At 70.4% G+C, this 15,612-nt stretch overlaps 1 protein-coding gene across 6 annotated transcripts in view; it reads right to left on the reverse strand.

The window, feature by feature from the left end:
* Window positions 1-14,299, reverse strand: part of SHANK2 (SH3 and multiple ankyrin repeat domains 2) — a 90,825-nt gene extending 76,526 nt beyond the window's left edge. For all 6 annotated transcript variants that reach the window (XM_084907019.1, XM_084907016.1, XM_084907018.1 and 3 more), the window contains exons 1-4: window positions 14,193-14,299; window positions 10,747-11,053; window positions 9,902-10,071; window positions 9,435-9,548 (exon numbers count right to left, since the gene is read on the reverse strand). In XM_084907019.1, coding sequence (XP_084763145.1) covers window positions 9,435-9,548; window positions 9,902-10,071; window positions 10,747-11,053; window positions 14,193-14,229 — 628 coding nt within the window. In that variant the 5' untranslated portion in view covers window positions 14,230-14,299. The remainder of the gene's footprint in view (window positions 1-9,434; window positions 9,549-9,901; window positions 10,072-10,746; window positions 11,054-14,192) is intronic.
* Between the last annotated feature and the right edge of the window lie 1,313 nt (window positions 14,300-15,612).

Genomic DNA, 15,612 nt, shown 5'->3' on the forward strand with positions numbered 1-15,612 from the left:
GGGTGTGAGCGGTCAGGGCGGGTGTGAGTGGTCAGGGCGGGTGTGAGCGGTCAGGGCCCCTCAGTGTGAGCGGTCAGGGCGGGTGTGAGCGGTCAGGGCGGGTGTGAGCGGTCAGGGCGGGTGTGAGTGGTCAGGGCGGGTGTGAGCGGTCAGGGAGGGTGTGAGCGGTCAGGGCGGGTGTGAGCGGTCAGGGCGGGTGTGAGCGGTCAGGGCGGGTGTGAGTGGTCAGGGCGGGTGTGAGCGGTCAGGGCCCCTCAGTGTGAGTGGTCAGGGCGGGTGTGAGCGGTCAGGGTGGGTGTGAGCGGTCAGGGCCCCTCAGTGTGAGCGGTCAGGGCCCCTCGGGGTGAGCGGTCAGGGCCCCTCGGGGTGAGCGGTCAGGGCCCCTCGGGGTGAGCGGTCAGGGCGGTGAGTGGGGAGGGGAAAGGAGGCTGCTCCGCGCCCACGGAGGGTCCCCACGTGAGGCCGGGAACAGCGTGGTTAGGGTGGGGCATGGGGAGGGGCCTGCCAGGCTTCCTTTGGGGGAGGGGGAGAAAGATCTGGAAGCAGACAGTGGCGGTGGCAGAGGGTGTGAATGTCCTGGGTGTCCGGAGGGTGTGCTTTCAAAGGGCACCTCCCTGGCATTGGATTTCACCCCCATCGAGGGCCATAAACAACATGTGTGTGCCAGAGGGTCATGGGGAGCGAGAGAGCGAGAGCGAGAGCGAGAGAGAGAGACACCATGTGAGAGAGAAACACCCATCGGTTGCCTCCCACACACCCCGACCAGGGGTCAAACCGGCAGCCTCCTGCTGGGGGACGAGGCTCCAAACCCTGAGCCCCCCGAGGCCTGAGCCCCCCCACAGGGCTGAGCCCCCCAGGGTTTAGACTCCCCTGGACACCCACTTCCCCCAACTCTCCACTGGAGACCGCCCGCCGCTCCAGGCAGGGCGCCCACGGGCGGGGTGAGGGTCGGAGTGCGGTCTCTGCCGCCCGGCCCCGCTTCCTCCGGACACACGGACACACGGACACACGGTGCTGGTGCTGGGCTGTGTGCCCCGGCCTGGCGAGCCGCCCTCGAAAGCCTGTCTCACAGCCTCCGCTCAAACCCACGGCCTCGAGGTCAGAATGGAGTGGTGCTTCCTGGGCCCACGGCCTCCGGACACCGTGCTCCCCAGACCCTGTGACCCTGTGACCCTGGACCCTGTGCTCCCCGGACCCCGTGCTCCCCGGACCCCGTGACCCCATGACACCGGACCCTGTGACCCCGTGACCCCGGACCCCGTCACCCCGGACCCTGTGACCCTGGACCCCATGCTCCCCGGACCCTGTGCTCCCCGGACCCCGTGCTCCCCGAACCCTGTGCTTCCCGGACCCCATGCTCCCCGGACCCCGTGACCCCGTGACCCCGGACCCCGTGACCCCGTATCCACGTGATCCCTGACCCCGTGGTTCCCGGACCCGTGCTCCCCAGACCCTGTGACCCCGGACCCTGTGCTCTCCGCCCCTCACAATCCTCACCTGGAGCTCCTCGTCCTGAGACAGGAGCCGGGCAGCTTGGGGCCTTGGCACCCACTACTGCGCCTGCAACGCCCCAGATTTCCTTTGAGCTCAACGTCCGGCCTGAGCCACTGAGCCACTGTCTGGCCACGTGACATGCAGCCCGCCCCTCCCCCGGCGGCATCACCCCACGGTGACCCCGTGACCCGGCCCTGCCACAGCCCGCCCTCCCCCGGCGCCCCCCCCCACACAGCGGCATCCCTCCACTGCCCCCTGCAGGTGCCAGGTCACGGGGCCCTGGCTCCCTGTGCCCCGGCTCCCTGTGCCCCGGCACTGCCACAGCCCGCCCCGAACATCACATCTTCGCTGAATGAGGGAAGGAGCCGCTCTGCCTGTCAGACGCCACAGAGATGACTCCGCCGTCGAGGGCACAGTGGGAGCAGATCGCACAGAGCGGGCGGGTGGCGGGAGGCGTGGGGGGAGGGGCACTCCGGGCGGGGTCTTGCAGGCTGAGTAGGAGTTCGACAGGCGAACAGGGAGGGAAGGCATCGCAGGCAGGAGGGAGGGAGGCCCCGTGGAAGTGCTGGGCGTGAGAGGGCATGGGCCACAGGGCGGAGCCAGGCTGGTTAGGGCTGCACTGGGCCTCGGCCCGGCTCTGAGCGCTGGGTCCTACCTGGGGACTGGGACGTGGGAGGTCTATCCTCTCCCGAAGCTTCCAGTCATCGAGGCGGAGCTGGGCCTGGAACAGGGCGGGGGCGGGGGCACCCGGCTCCGGGGAGCGGCAGCTGTGGGCTCGGGACAGGGGCCTGCACACGAGGGCTGCCCGCTTCTCAGTGACGTTTGGGGGACGCCCGTGCCCCCCTCTGCCCCCCACGGACTGCCCGCGGCTGCCTTCATTACAGCGCGAGCGGAGGGGTGGCTGCGGGGCACGGGGGCCCTCAGGAGAGCGGGGAGCCGGGCCTGGACGGAGCTGAGGTTGGTGGAAGTTTGGGGGCCAGGGGAGCGGGTCCTGCGTGGACTGGGGGGAGGTGCAGAAGGGAGGCCGGCGGTGGGAGGGGAGACCCAGGCCTCGCAGGCAGGGCGGTGACCCCAGCACACTCACCCTTTGGGGGAGGGGAAGAGGGGACACCCCGAGAAACAGCGGGTGGAGGCTGACCCTGGCACCCACGGGCTCTGGGCTGCCGCGTGGGGCTGTGCTGGTGCTCGGCGGATGTGGCAGCACAAGGAAGTTAAGGAGTGAGTGTGTGTGTGAAGGTCACACTCCGAGGGGCCGGTGCCGAGGGACAGGGAGCAGACAGCAGCCCCCGATGGTGGGGACAGGCAGGGTCCGGCTGAGGATCCAGAGGGCAGGGCTGGGGGGTGGCAGCTGGGCAAGAGCCCCCAGGGTGTGGAAGGAGGGCAGCCTGCCCCCTCCTGCCAGCCAGAGGCTGGGCTGGGTCCGGAGGCCACAGGGCAGGTCAGCCCCCCTTCCGGAGGCCAGAGGGCCCTGCGGGAGGCAGAGGGGGCTGGGGACGGCCCTCCCACGCACCTCCCCTGCTGGGGGAGGCGGGCTCGGGAACAGGCAGGCCGCTGGCAGGGAATGGCAGGGTATTTTAAGCCACGCAGGGGGGATTCTGCGTTACCCTGGAGACGGGATGCAGGCTGGGCGGCGGGCACATCTGTGCTCAGCGAGGGGCCTGTGCCGGGGCTGTGGGACTCCCCCGTGGGCTCGAGTGCAAAACAGAGCGGCCGTGGCTGCCCAGGGGAGCAGCCGCCCAGCGCCCGCCCTGCTCTGGGAGGGCCCCTGCCGACCCACGGGCTGGGGGCCTGCGCCAGCCTCGCCCCAACGTGACAGGAGGCTGCGGGCGGGAGGGGCGTGGTGGCGGGAGGTCTTCTCACCTCCCTTGCCCTGGACACACGCTCCTCATGACGTGGCCTCAGACCCGCTGCTCAGGTGTCCCTCTGGCGGGGGGGGGGGGGGGGGGGGAGGGGGGGAGCTGAGCCGCTGGGCGCGAAGGGGCGTGTGCTTCCCCAGGACACCACCGGACCTGCTTCTTCGCGCTAACGGCCGGGGAGACCGGCCGCCCGGGCGCTGTGGGCTCCGTGTCACCACACCCAGCCACACACCCTCACGGCTCCGAGTGTGACCTTCACACACACACACACTCACTCCTTAACTTCCCGGGCACAGACGATTCCGGAAGCAGGCTCCCGGGCGGGCTCTCCCGCACACAGATGGCGAGAGGCCTGGGGGCCACTCGGCAGCCACGGCAGTTGGCCCGGGAACGAGAGCACAAAAGACACATTTGTGAAGGCTCCACTGTGGGGGCGCGGGACAGAGGACGCGTGTGCAGGGCGGCCAGGCGCCAGCTCTCCTCCAGGAGGCGGGCGGAGGGCCCCTGCCACGAGATGCCAGGTCCGAGGCCCACGCCGTCCGGGACCCCTCCCGCCCGTGACCGTCCTGTGAGCGGGGCCAGAGAGCGGCCTGCCTGCCCCGGTCACAGCTGCCCAGTGAGGCCGAGCGGCTGCTTCTCTAGAGCCCTCTGCTGGGCAGGTGCCCGCACCGTGCAGCACCCCGAACAGCGCCCCGCGCACAGTAGGTGGTCAGCAAAGGAAGGAATGACCACGTGGGCTCCTCCGAATCTCCACCTCGCCTCTGCACGAATGGGACTCAGAACCACCTACCACCCCAGGTTCCTGTGACGGCCCGAGAAAGGCCCCACTGGGGACAGGCACGTAGTAGGTGCTGTCAGTGCACTGTGCTCAGCGGCCTCATTCCTGCCTGCTGGGCCTCCTGTCCTGGGAGCCTCCGGACAACCTTTCGAGGGTTGACACGGTCCTTCCGGGGCTCCTCCATCCTGTGCTTGAAAAGAGGGGCCATAGGCGCAGCCCCCCCCTTTCTCCCCCGGCAATGCACCAGGGGCCCGGACTGAGGCGGTGCTCCTCCCCTCCCCGCCCGGCCAGACAGGCTGGGGCAGCATCAGCCACCAGAGCTGTTTCGACCTCACATCACGGGGTCGTTGTCCTGGGACCTGCTGCCCTCCCTCCCGGAGCCGGCGCCTGGCAGCAGCGGGGGAGGGGCAGGCCCGGGCTCCCAGCACCCACAGCCAGTCTGCCCGCCGGGCGGGACGGGGGGGAGAGCTCCGCGGGCCCTGCAGCCCCGGGCAGGGTCTCACCTGGGAGGCCACGGGGGCAGCTCCTCTGCTATCCCTGCTCACCTGGCCATCACTCCTCCACCCAGCCCCTCCACGCACACGTCCGTCGACCATCCGTCCACCTATCCACCCATCCATCATCTGTCCATCTGTCCGTGTACCTATCCATCCATCCATCCTTCCATCCTTCCGTCCATCCATCCATCCATCCATCCATCCATGTATCCATCCAATTGCCCTTTCTACTCAACCACCTACTGATCCATTGTTCACTGTACACCTACCAGGAACCTCTCTGACCTTCACACCCCCTCAAACCCCAGAAGTGCTGCCCACTGGCCCGCCCACCCTCCGTCCTATACCTTCACCATCCTCCATCCTATACATTCACCCTCCCTCCGTCCTATACATTCACCCTCCTTCCGTCCTATATATTCACTCACCCTCCGTCCTATATATTCACTCACCCTCCGTCCTATACATTCACCCTCCCTCCGTCCTATATGTTCACTCACCCTCCCTTATCCCATCCATCCGTCTTGTCCACGGAGCACCTGCCAGCACCTTCTCCGGCCTTTAAACACTTGCCTCCTAAGAGGTGGGGCCTAACTCTGCTCCCAGCTGCGGGGTTCTCTGTGCCTCCCACCCCATGTCGGCCACGGAGGCGTCCAGGACAAATGGAAAATCCGCCGCCGCCTTCCTCTCGGGGGTGCCCGGCTTCCCTTGAATATATAGGACGGAGGGAGGGTGAATGGACGGAGGGTGAGGATCGGAGTGTGTGGAGGACCGCCCTGCGTCCCCTGCCCCGCAGCCCCGTGCCCGTCACTGCCCATCCCTGCCGGCCTCCTGGTGGCCCGGCTCCGGGGTCAGGCCCAGCGGGCCTGCTCAGGGACTGCCGCTGAGAACTGGCCCTGCTCTCAGAGGAAGTGCTGCCCAGGCCCCTCCTTGGAGCTGTGTTTCAGGGTTAGTGCCCAGCCCGGTGCCCCTCTCCCGGCTGCTGTGCCCAGCGGCTGCCATCTAGTGGCTGAGGAAGGAACCACAGGCCAGGTGCAGGGAAGGAGCCAAAGGAATGTGGGGCCCTGTGGGAGGTTCCTCTGAGGGCGGGGCTTCCTGACTGGGCTGGGGGGTGCTAGGGGTGGGGTCCTAATAGCACAGGACAGCTCGGCATGGCTCTCTGATTCTCGGAACCTCGCTGCCTGTAACAAAATGGCTCTGAGCCGAAACCGGTTTGGCTCAATGGATAGAGCGTCGGCTTGGGGACTGAAAGGTCCCGGGTTCGATTCCGGTCAAGGGCATCTACCTTGGTTGCGGGCATATCCCCAGTAGTGGGTGTGCAAGAGGCAGCTGATCGATGATGACTCTCTCTCATCGATGTTTCTAACTATCTCTCTCCCTTCCTCTCTGTACAAAATCAATAAAATATATATATTTTTTTAAATGGCTCTTAGTCACCTGGGCAACCTGCCCCTGGGCAAAAACCAAGTGCTACCTGGTCAGCTGGGGGTGTCCTTCCGTCTCCAGCCGACTCAGTGGGGGCACGGGCCTGTGTGGTCTGGGGGAGGGGCCCACCTCTCTGAGCTCAGTCCCCCGAAGCTGATGCCGGGAGGGGGCTGAGATCTTGGGGCCCGCGCCTCAGGCCATCAGGAGGGGGTGGGGTGGGGTGCGCCAGAGCACATGGCGTCCTCCTGGAGGGGACCGGAGCGGCCCAGGGAAGGCTCCGGCAGACAGGCTATGAGCCGGGCCGAAGGCGGAGCCGTCGGCCAGGGGAGAGGAATGTGTGTGCGGATGTGGCGTGTGGGATGACGGGGCCCGGGAATCACCGTCCAGCGAGCATGTCTGAGCGCCGGCCTGCTGGGCAGTTTCCACGAGGGCGTGAGTTCGCCCCCTCACGGCAGCCCTGCTGGGACACACGCCCCCACTGCCCCACAGAGCAGGGGCCGGCGCTCCGAGAGGCTGCCGCACGTGCCCAAGGCCGCACAGCCAGGGAGCGTGAGGCTCTGGCCCAGCCTGTGACCTCACACAGAGGCCGGACTCCAGGGGCGTGTTCTGTGGCCGGGCCCTGAGGCCGACCCAGAGGCACTGAATGCTCACACCTGACCAGGAACATCACAGGACAGTCACTGCCCTCGCCTCAGACAACCAGTGCCCCCGGCCCCGGGATGGACTGCGTGGCAGGAAGGAGATGGAGGGAGGCGGCGCAGAGCGTGGCAGGGAAGCAGAGCCGCCGTGGCCACCCCTCCTCCCGCGGCCGTGGACGGAATGTGCTCCCCAGGCTCACGGCGGAGCTGGAGCCCAGCGTGGCTGCCCGGAGACGCCGCCTCCGGGCATAATGGAGTTAAGCGAGGTCACAGGGCGGCACAAGCCGGAGAGGCCGCCCCGGACAGACGCTGCCCACACGGCCGGGGCCTGCGCCTCCCGGACTGTGAGCCCCGGGCCTGTGTGTTCTGTTGGTTTTTATAACTCTCACCCGAGGGGTTTCCCGTTGGTTTTTAGAGAGAGTGAAAGGGAGAAACAGAGACACAGAGAGAAAGAGAGAGACATCCACTGGCTGCCTCTTGCACACGCCCTGACCAGGGCCAGGGATCAAGTTTTCAGTTGAGCCATGTGCCCTTGACCGGAACTGGACCTGGGTCCCTTCAGTCCATAGGCCGATTGCTCTAGCCATTGAGCAACACTGGCCAGGACGCCGTAGGTAGTTTGAACCCCCAAGAAGGTCGTGCTTAATCAAGGGAGACCACTGTACCACTCACCCGGGTGAACGTGGAAAGGTCCCTACCCCCCGAGGCTGAGCCACACCCCCTTCCCTCCAGCAGCCCGGCCTGCGGTGCGGCTGTGCAGGACGACCCTCGGACGCAGACAGGAGGGGCCGTGGGGAGAAGGGCTGGCACCAGCATCATTGGGTTGCCATGGGAACCTGGGCCAACCACCCAGCTGCTGGGAGGGGCGGGCGGTGGGGCCTGGGTCCCAGAGCGTCACCGAGGACTGGAGCCCTGTGGGGAACCGGCAACGGCAGGCCGGCCCGGCGGGACTCCATTCCGGGGCCGCCCGGCGTGGGCGGTGGGGGAGGCAGCATTTCAGACACAAAGCAGCGGTTTGGAGACCGGGGCGCCCTGGGCCGCCAGGCTCCCTGCGCTTTAATGAAACGGCGGCGTTAACACAGCCAGGGGGCCGGACGCGGAGTCCTCCCCGATGTCAGTTCCTGAGGGGCCAGCCCCCTCCGAGGCCAGCCTGTGGCTGCCGACGAAGCTCAGACAGACCCCGAGTCCCCGCCCACACGAGGCAGAACCCTCCTGCTCTGGAGCCCCCGCGCCTCCCTGAAGGCTCCCAGGGGCGCGTGCCACGTGACGACGGGACCTTGCTCGCCGAGGGTGCCACCAGACCCCCCGCACGTGGCGGCAGCTGCCAGCGGCCTGGTCGAGCTGAGTGGAGGCAGTCCTGGCGGCGGCCTCCGTGCTGGGCCTCCCCGCCCTCTGGGGCCTCGGCCCTGACTCTCCGAGGGGGCCTGTCCCCACACCCCAGACCCGCCGGGCAGACGCCACCCCTATCCCCTAGCCCCGCGCGGGCTCTGGCCGATGCCTGACTCGCCAGCCTGCCTGGCTGAGCAGCGGGCAGAGGCCGGGCCTTCACCTCCGAGGGCGGGCGGCCGGCCGGTGCGACTGGCCGGACAGCGGGTGAGAGCCAGAGCCCCTCGCGTGCCTGCGGCGGAGACAGAGGCTCCGGGCGAGGAGGGCGGCCTGGCCCGAGTCACCGCGTGGAGAGAAGCAGCTGGCGCTGCCCACGGGCACGGGCGGCAGGAACGCAGACGGCGCAGCCACCAGGCCGTGGGCTTGTCCGGCCGCGGGCCCCCCACCCCCGCTCCGCTGCCGCCTTTGGCAGCCACACGGGGCGGCACGGCGGGGCCTCCTCCCCACGAAGCCCCGGGCCCCGACGCGCACCCTGTCCCGGGAGCGGCCGGGCGGAGGGGCGGACGCCAGGCGCCTGGGGAGGGGCAGGCGTGACTGACGGGCGTTTCCCGCAGGACCGGCCGCCGGGCCACGCTCGGGCTGAGCCCCACGGAGGGGAGTTGCTGTGAAGCGGGGCTCACCGTCTCTCACGCCCAGAAATGCAAAACCGAGGACCTCCCGCCCGGGACCCTGAGCAGGCATCGCCTCCACCCGCACCGGGAGCCGCCTTCCCGGCGGATGCCGACTCCCGCCCTCTCGGGACTGCTCCGCCGGCCAGGCCAGCAGCTGCACGGGGCGCAGCGGAGCCATCGCCGGAGGCGAGCGTGGCCGCCGGACGCCCGCGCTGAGCCGGCTCCCAGCCAGGCCAGCGGCCAGGCCCGGCGGCTCTGACAGGACCCGCTCCGCCTTCCCGGCTCTCAGGCTCCGCTCAGCGCCGCCAGGCAGGGGGCCCCCCTCAGCCGCTCCGTCGATTGGACCCTCGGCCCCAGCTTTACAAGGTTCCAGCGGGGCCCCCTCGGGAGCCCTTAGCCGGGACCGCTTCCTCTGAGAACCCCGCGCTCTGAGCGGTTTCCATAGAGACGTGGACGCCTGTTCGCAGGGGCACAGGCAGGTCCCGGCACGGCCCCCGAGCAGCCTCCGGGACACGCTCCACGGCGCCCCAGCACTGGTCTCCGGTGTGGACAGAGCCCTGCGGACCGCCCCGGCTCCACGGAGCCCTGGCACTGGTCTCCGGCGTGGACAGAGCCCGGCGGACCGCACCCACCTGTGGGGTCCTTGTTCTGAGCTCGGCTCCTCCCACACCCGCTGCCCCCGCACGCACCACGCACCCCCCGCCCTCGGACCGCCGCCCGCCGGCCGCCCGCCCGCCGAGGCGCCTCACCTGCCTGGCTGTCCCGGGGCCGGCCCTGCACCTCCTCCACGCACTCCGCCGGGAACCACCCGATGTGGCCGCGGGCGCTGCCTTCCCAGAAGCCGCCTTCGCCGATGCTCAGGACTGGAGACAGGACAGGACAGGACGGCGTCAAGGGGAGGGCCGGGCTGGGAGGGCCTGGGTGAGTGCATGTGGGGGCTGGTGACAGCCAGGCCTGGGGGGCAGCAGGTCGGCGGCTGGCTCTGGCCCAGCGCCCTGTGCTTCTCTGAGAGGCCGCCAGGTTTCCCTCGACCCCTGGGCATGCCCGCCCCGCTCTCCGCAGCGGAGTCTCATTCCCAGTATGCGTTGTACCCCTAACACAGCAGGGACACGGGAGCTGTGCCCCGAGAACCGCGGGGAGCCTCACGCCGCTCCCTTTGGCCCAGGGAGCCTTGGCCCGACCTGTCCCAGAAGCAGAGGCCGGCCGGGACACTGACCTTTGACCCTGTCGCCCCGGTGGAGGGGGATCTCGCCTTCGGCCTGGGGTTGGTACGGCTTGACGACGACAAAGAGCCTCCCGGGCACCGCGCTGTACAGCTTCCGCTTGGGCCCCGGGTACTGGGTGGCGGAGGGCGCGTCCTTGTTGGCCCCGGGCGGGAAGGCCGGCCTGGAGGGAGGGGGGGTCGCGGCTGGTGATGGGACGGGGCACACGCAGACCTGCAGCCAGCCCGTCCCAGACGCCCGTTCCCGCCCCTGCCCCGGGTTCTGGCTGGGCCGAAAGACGCCGAAGGGCCCTGGGCGGCATTCGAGCTTCAAAGACGGAAGCAGATCCAGGACCCCCCTGGGTGTTTCCCCATGGGGGGTGAGCAGGGACCCACGTTCACGGCAGCCACGTTCACAGCAGCCACGACGTGGGAGCAGCCGCGTGTCCGTGGACAGAGGGCGGAACACAGCACACGGTCCGTCCACACAGACTGTCACGCAGCCTTCACGAGGAAGGGCGTTCTGGCACCTGCTCCCGGCGGACCGGCCTCGAGAGCCTTACGCCGAGTGAGTCGGCAGACGCAGAGGGACAAACCCCGTGGTTCTGCCAGGAGCAGCGCCTGCGCGAGGCCCGCGCCCCGGAGCTCCGGGCTCCTCCCCGCTCACCACGAGCGGTGCCCGCGGGCCCAGTTAGTGCCCGGTCCCCGCTGTCCGGGGACAGTCCGACCTGGGGGGGTGGGACGAGCCGGGCACTGTGCGCCCGGGTCCCAGACCAACGTCCACACCCAGAGTCCCTGCCCGGCCGCCTGCACCCCCCTGAGTCCCGGCCCAGTCGCCCCCTCTCCCTGCCCCTCCTTACCCTGAGGGCCAGGGCTGCAGGGGCCTCTTGCCATCCTCGCCGGCGCCGCCGAGCCTGTGGAGCGACGGGGAGCGGCTGCGGGGCCCGGGCACGTAGCTGCCCACGGCCCGCGGGGCATCGGCCGGGCCGGGCGCGGGCTGCAGCGGCTGCGGGGAGAGGCTGCGCTGGGCGGGCCCGGCGGCCCAGGCGGGCGCGTTGGCGGTGAGGTTGTTGTCGCTGTTGGAGCGCAGCAGCACGCGGGGGGCGGCCAGCGAGCTGGGGGGCCGGCGCCGGCGGTTGGTGTAGGCCGGGGCCTCGCGGAAGGGCACTGTGGGGAGACAGGGCCGTGAGCACCGGCGCGGCCTCCGGGGGGCACACGCGAGCCGAGTGCAGGGCGCCCCCGGGACGTGGACAGACGAGACACGGAAGCACGGGCGGGAGGCGCCAGCTCGGCGGCAGTGGAAGGGACGTGGGTCCGGCTTCCATGTGGCCAGCGCCTCGGAAGCAGCGCACACACGTGTGAGCACGTGGCCGTCTCACCACGTGGCCAGGACACGAGCAGCCACAGCCCCTCCTGCAAGACCCACATGTGGCCTGGGATGGGCTGAGGGTCCCGATCGCCGGGTATGGGAGCCCGAACCCCAGAGCTCAGAGCGGGACCCCACCTGGAGCCGGGTCTTTAAACAGGTGACTGGGGTCACGTGAGGTCACGGGCCCTGATCCGTGGAGGTCGGGTCCTCAGGAGGAGAGGGGGTCGGACGGACAGACACCCGCAGAGGGACCCCGGGGACTGGGAAGGAGACGGCGCCCACAGGCCCAGGAGGGAGGCCCGGAGGAGCGGCTGGGTCTGGGGCTCCGGCCCCCGGGACGGGCATGGTCTGGGGGACACTGATCTTGTGGCCCTGGACACTGACACAGCCTCACACCTACCGGCTGGAATTCACCGGCCCCAACCCCCAGCGCGCTCCCCACTCCACCACAGATGGGGGCTCCGGAGCATGGAGGGAGGGGGTGTCCTCACCCCGACTTCCTACCGAGCTCAGACCAGAGGGCGCCCTCAGGGCCAGGGACTCAGCGGGGACTGGGATTTGGGGGGGGGGGTGCCAGGGCCGGAGGGCAAACAGGAAGAGGTGGCTAAAGAACAGCCGTCCAGGGTGGCGAGGAGGGGCGGGGAGGGGGAGTAGGACGCCAGTGAACCGGCCGCAGGGACGCCCGGACAGCTTTCCGGCCCCACATGCCTCCGGGCTGGGCCCGGCGCACTCCCAGGGCCGGCACGGGGCTCCCATCTCACCGGGGAGCGGCTCCAGGGGCTTAGGACAGGGTCCTGGACAGCCTCCCACCGGCTGCCCCGGCAGAGGCCGCAGGGCAGTCCTCCTGCTGCCAGCCCGCCCACCGGACGCCGCAGAGACCACTGTGAGTCCGCACCCTCGCCACCTGCCGGGTGCAGGGCCGCCTGGGGAGCAGAGGGGGGGCCCTGGGGGCACGGGGTCAGGGCTTTCCTGAGGTCGCAGGGACCGAACTTGCGCCCCGGAGCAGCCATGAGCCGGGGAGGGCACGTGGAGGTCAGCCGGAGGGACGCCCGCTGAGGGGTGAGGAGGGGGCCGGCTCCCTGCCGGACCCTCATCCTCGCGGTTCCTCCGCACAGGCCTCGGGGCCGCTGCCCGGAGGCGGCCCTGGCCCAGGCCCCGGCGCCAGCAAGGCCTCTCCCACGACTGGCCAGTCCCGTCGGGGGCCCCGAGCGTGTGCCTGGCCGGTCTCCCGGGAGGACACACGGCGCCCCACCTCGGGGCAGCGGGCCGGCGGGATTGCTCGTGCCGGTGGAGGGCGCGGGCTGTGGGTGGTGAGGCTGCCCGGGCACAGGTCTGCGGACTGGAGCCGGCACCTCCCACGGGCGGGCAGGGCGGGAGAAAGCGGCCAGGGAACCCCAGCCAGCTCCCGAGGCCTCCCGGCCAGAGCGGCAGGGCTCATGCCCATGCGGGGAGGGACCCCAGCTCCCGGCTCCTGGGCAGTCACGTCTGCTCCTGGACTGACAGCTGCCGGGCAGTTTAAGGCCCCTCCAGAAGGGGGCGGGACGGGGGTGTGCCTGTGGCGCTCAGAGACTCAGAGGGGAGAGGCAGCTATAAAATAAGGGCGCAGGCCAGGCAGCACCTCACACCAGCCTCCCAGACCAGAGGCCCCGCACTAGCCCGGCCGGCGTGGCTCAGGGTTGAGGGTCATCCTGTGAACCAGGAGGTCCCGGTTCGATTCCCGGTCAGGGCACAGGCCCTGGGGACAGGCTCAGTCCCAGTTGGGGGCTTGCAGGAGGCAGCAGGTCCGTGATTCTCTCCTCACAGATGTTTCTCTCCCTCTCCCTCTCCCTTCCTCCCTGACATCAATGGAATAAATAAACAAGTAAAAGGTCCCCCCGCTGGGCGGATCACAAACAGGGAGACACAGAAAGGGCCTGGTTACTCGTCAGGAAAGGAGCAGACACTGGCCGTGCTGCCGCCGACTCCCAGGCACAGGGTGCGGGCCGGCCGAGGGAGCAGTGGGGACCCGGAGGGGAGGGACGGGGGGGGGGGCGCAGGGCATTCTCAGGGGGTCCTGCTGGCACCCGGGCAGTCACTGAGCAGCACGCGCACACGATGGCGGGAGGGAGCCCCTCGCTGGGCACCGAGACCCAGGGCACCAGCTTCCGTCCCGCGTCTGTCAGGCCGGGGCGGGGCGCCTCCCCAATCCCTCCGGAGCGCCCCGGTCTTCACCAGCCGGCCAGCCCGAGCCTCTCCGCTGACAGGCTCCCCGGAGGGCGTGTGTGTGTGCGCGCGCGCACGCGTGCGTGCATATGTGTGTGCACATGTGTGTGCATGTACTTGCGTGTGTGCATGTGTGAGAAAAGGGCTAAAAACACCTGCTTCCCCGCCTGGCAGCGACTCCCATCCCCCGCCGCTCCCTTCTCCCCGGTGACCCGCGAACTCTCCCCGTGGGGCTTCCCTCGCCTTCCGGCACTTGTGGCACCTTCTGTCCCCAGAGAAATGACACTTTCCCCGTCCCCGTGAGGCGCCCCCGCCCCCGCCACTCCGGAGCCGCCGTGCCAGCGCGTCCTGACCTCCCCGTCCCGGCTCACCGGGCAGCGGCACCGGAGCCCAAACTTCCCCGTCCCCCTGGAGCTCCGTCCCCCGCGCCCGGCCGGTCTCCAGTCTCCGGGCTCCGGGCTCCGGTCTCCGGTCTCCGGGCTCCGGGCTCCGGTCTCCGGTCTCCGGTCTCCGGGCGCCGGGCGCACGCTGTGGAATGCGGTCCTGCCCGGGACGGGACTCGCGGACAAAGACACTGACAGCAGGTCCGGGGTCCCCACGCCAGACCCGGGGCAGAGCCCCCGGCGGTGCGGCCCCACCCTCACCCTCACAGGGGGCGCAGGACCGCCGTTCCAGGAGGAGCCGGCCCCCCGCCCCCCCGCCCCCCCGCCCCGCACGCCCGGCTGCGGCTCTTACCGTCCCTCTTGCCGAAGGCGTTTAACAAAGACTTCATCTTCCCTCCGCTGGACCGCCGCCGCTCCTTACATAAGCCTCCCGGCGGGGGGACAGGCGAGCGGGGCGGCCGGGCCCCGGGGCGCCGGGGCAGCGGGGACCCGGGGCACGGCGGCGGGCGGGGCACGGCGAGCCTGCGGGCACCGGCGGGCATGGCAGCCCCGGCGCGCCGGTGCGGGAGCCCCCCCCATGTCCGCCAGCGGAGCCTCAAGCCCGGCGGCCCTGCCCGCGCCCGGCACCGGAGCGCCGTCCGCCTCCGTGGGCCGCGGCGGGGGGCGGGGGCGCGGGCCGGGCATCCTCGCACCTGCGGGGAGGAGCGGAGCCACTCCTGCTCCCGCGCCCTCCCTCCCGCTAACTAGACCGCGCTCTGGGGCTTTCCTGATTTATTTTCCTAGAAAAGCCAAGTTCCCTCTTAAAGGGCCGGCGCGTGCCGGCTGCAGAGCAGCGAGCGAGCCCGAGGCTAACACACCGTCCGGAGCCTCACGGGGACCCGCTCCGGGCAGCCCGCCGCCCGGAGTCTGCGTGACCCAGATTTCCTTCAAAGGACGCAGCCACCAGCCGCTCCTCCCCGCTCAGCCCCCGGCGTCCCCCGAGAAATCAGAGCCCCTTAAAGGGAGAGGAGACAATTAGACGGCCGCGCGCCCGGTTCCTGCGGCGGCTTAGTGAGCGTCCGCGGTCACGTTAGCATCTCCGGCAGACCCGGGGGGCGGGGGGGCCGGGAGGGAGGGGGGGAGGGGCTAGGAGGGAGGGGGGAGGGGGCCAGGAGGGAGGGGGGGAGGGAGGGGGCCGGGAGGGAGGGGGGAGGAAGGGGGGAGGGGAGCCAGGAGGGAGGGGGGATGGGGGGAGGGGGGCCAGGAGGGAGGGGGGGCCAGGAGGGAGGGGGGGGGGGGCCAGGAGGGAGGGGGAGGGGGGCCAGGAGGGAGGGGGGGAGGGGGGCCAGGAGGGAGGGGGGAGGGGGGCCAGGAGGGAGGGGGGAGGGGGGCCAGGAGGGAGAGGGGGAGTTGGAGGGGGGAGGGGGTTAGGAAGGAGGGAAGGAGGGAGTGAGGGGGGGAGGGGGAGGGAGGAAGGGAGGGGAGTTGGGAGGGGGAGGGGGGTCAGGAAGGAGGGAAGGAGGGAGTGAGGGAGGGGGGGAGAGGGAGGGGGGAGGGAGGGGGCCAGGAGGGAGGGACGTAGGGAGGGAGGGTGGCCAGAGGGCTATCCCCGTTACACGCCGATGGGCAGACGCCTGGGCAGGGCAGGGCAGGGCCACCTGAGCACTAACGGGCACCAGGGGCCGGCTGCACCGCCCGCGGTCTGCCGGGCGGCGAGGAAGCCGGGGACTTGGTTGCTAAGAGAACTGCTTCCCAAATTGGAGAGGGGGCGGGAGAGGGGGGAAGAGGCAGAA

Source organism: Pipistrellus hanaki, assembly GCF_964339955.1.
Source record: "Pipistrellus hanaki genome assembly, contig: scaffold_39, whole genome shotgun sequence".
Lineage (NCBI taxonomy): Eukaryota > Metazoa > Chordata > Mammalia > Chiroptera > Vespertilionidae > Pipistrellus > Pipistrellus hanaki.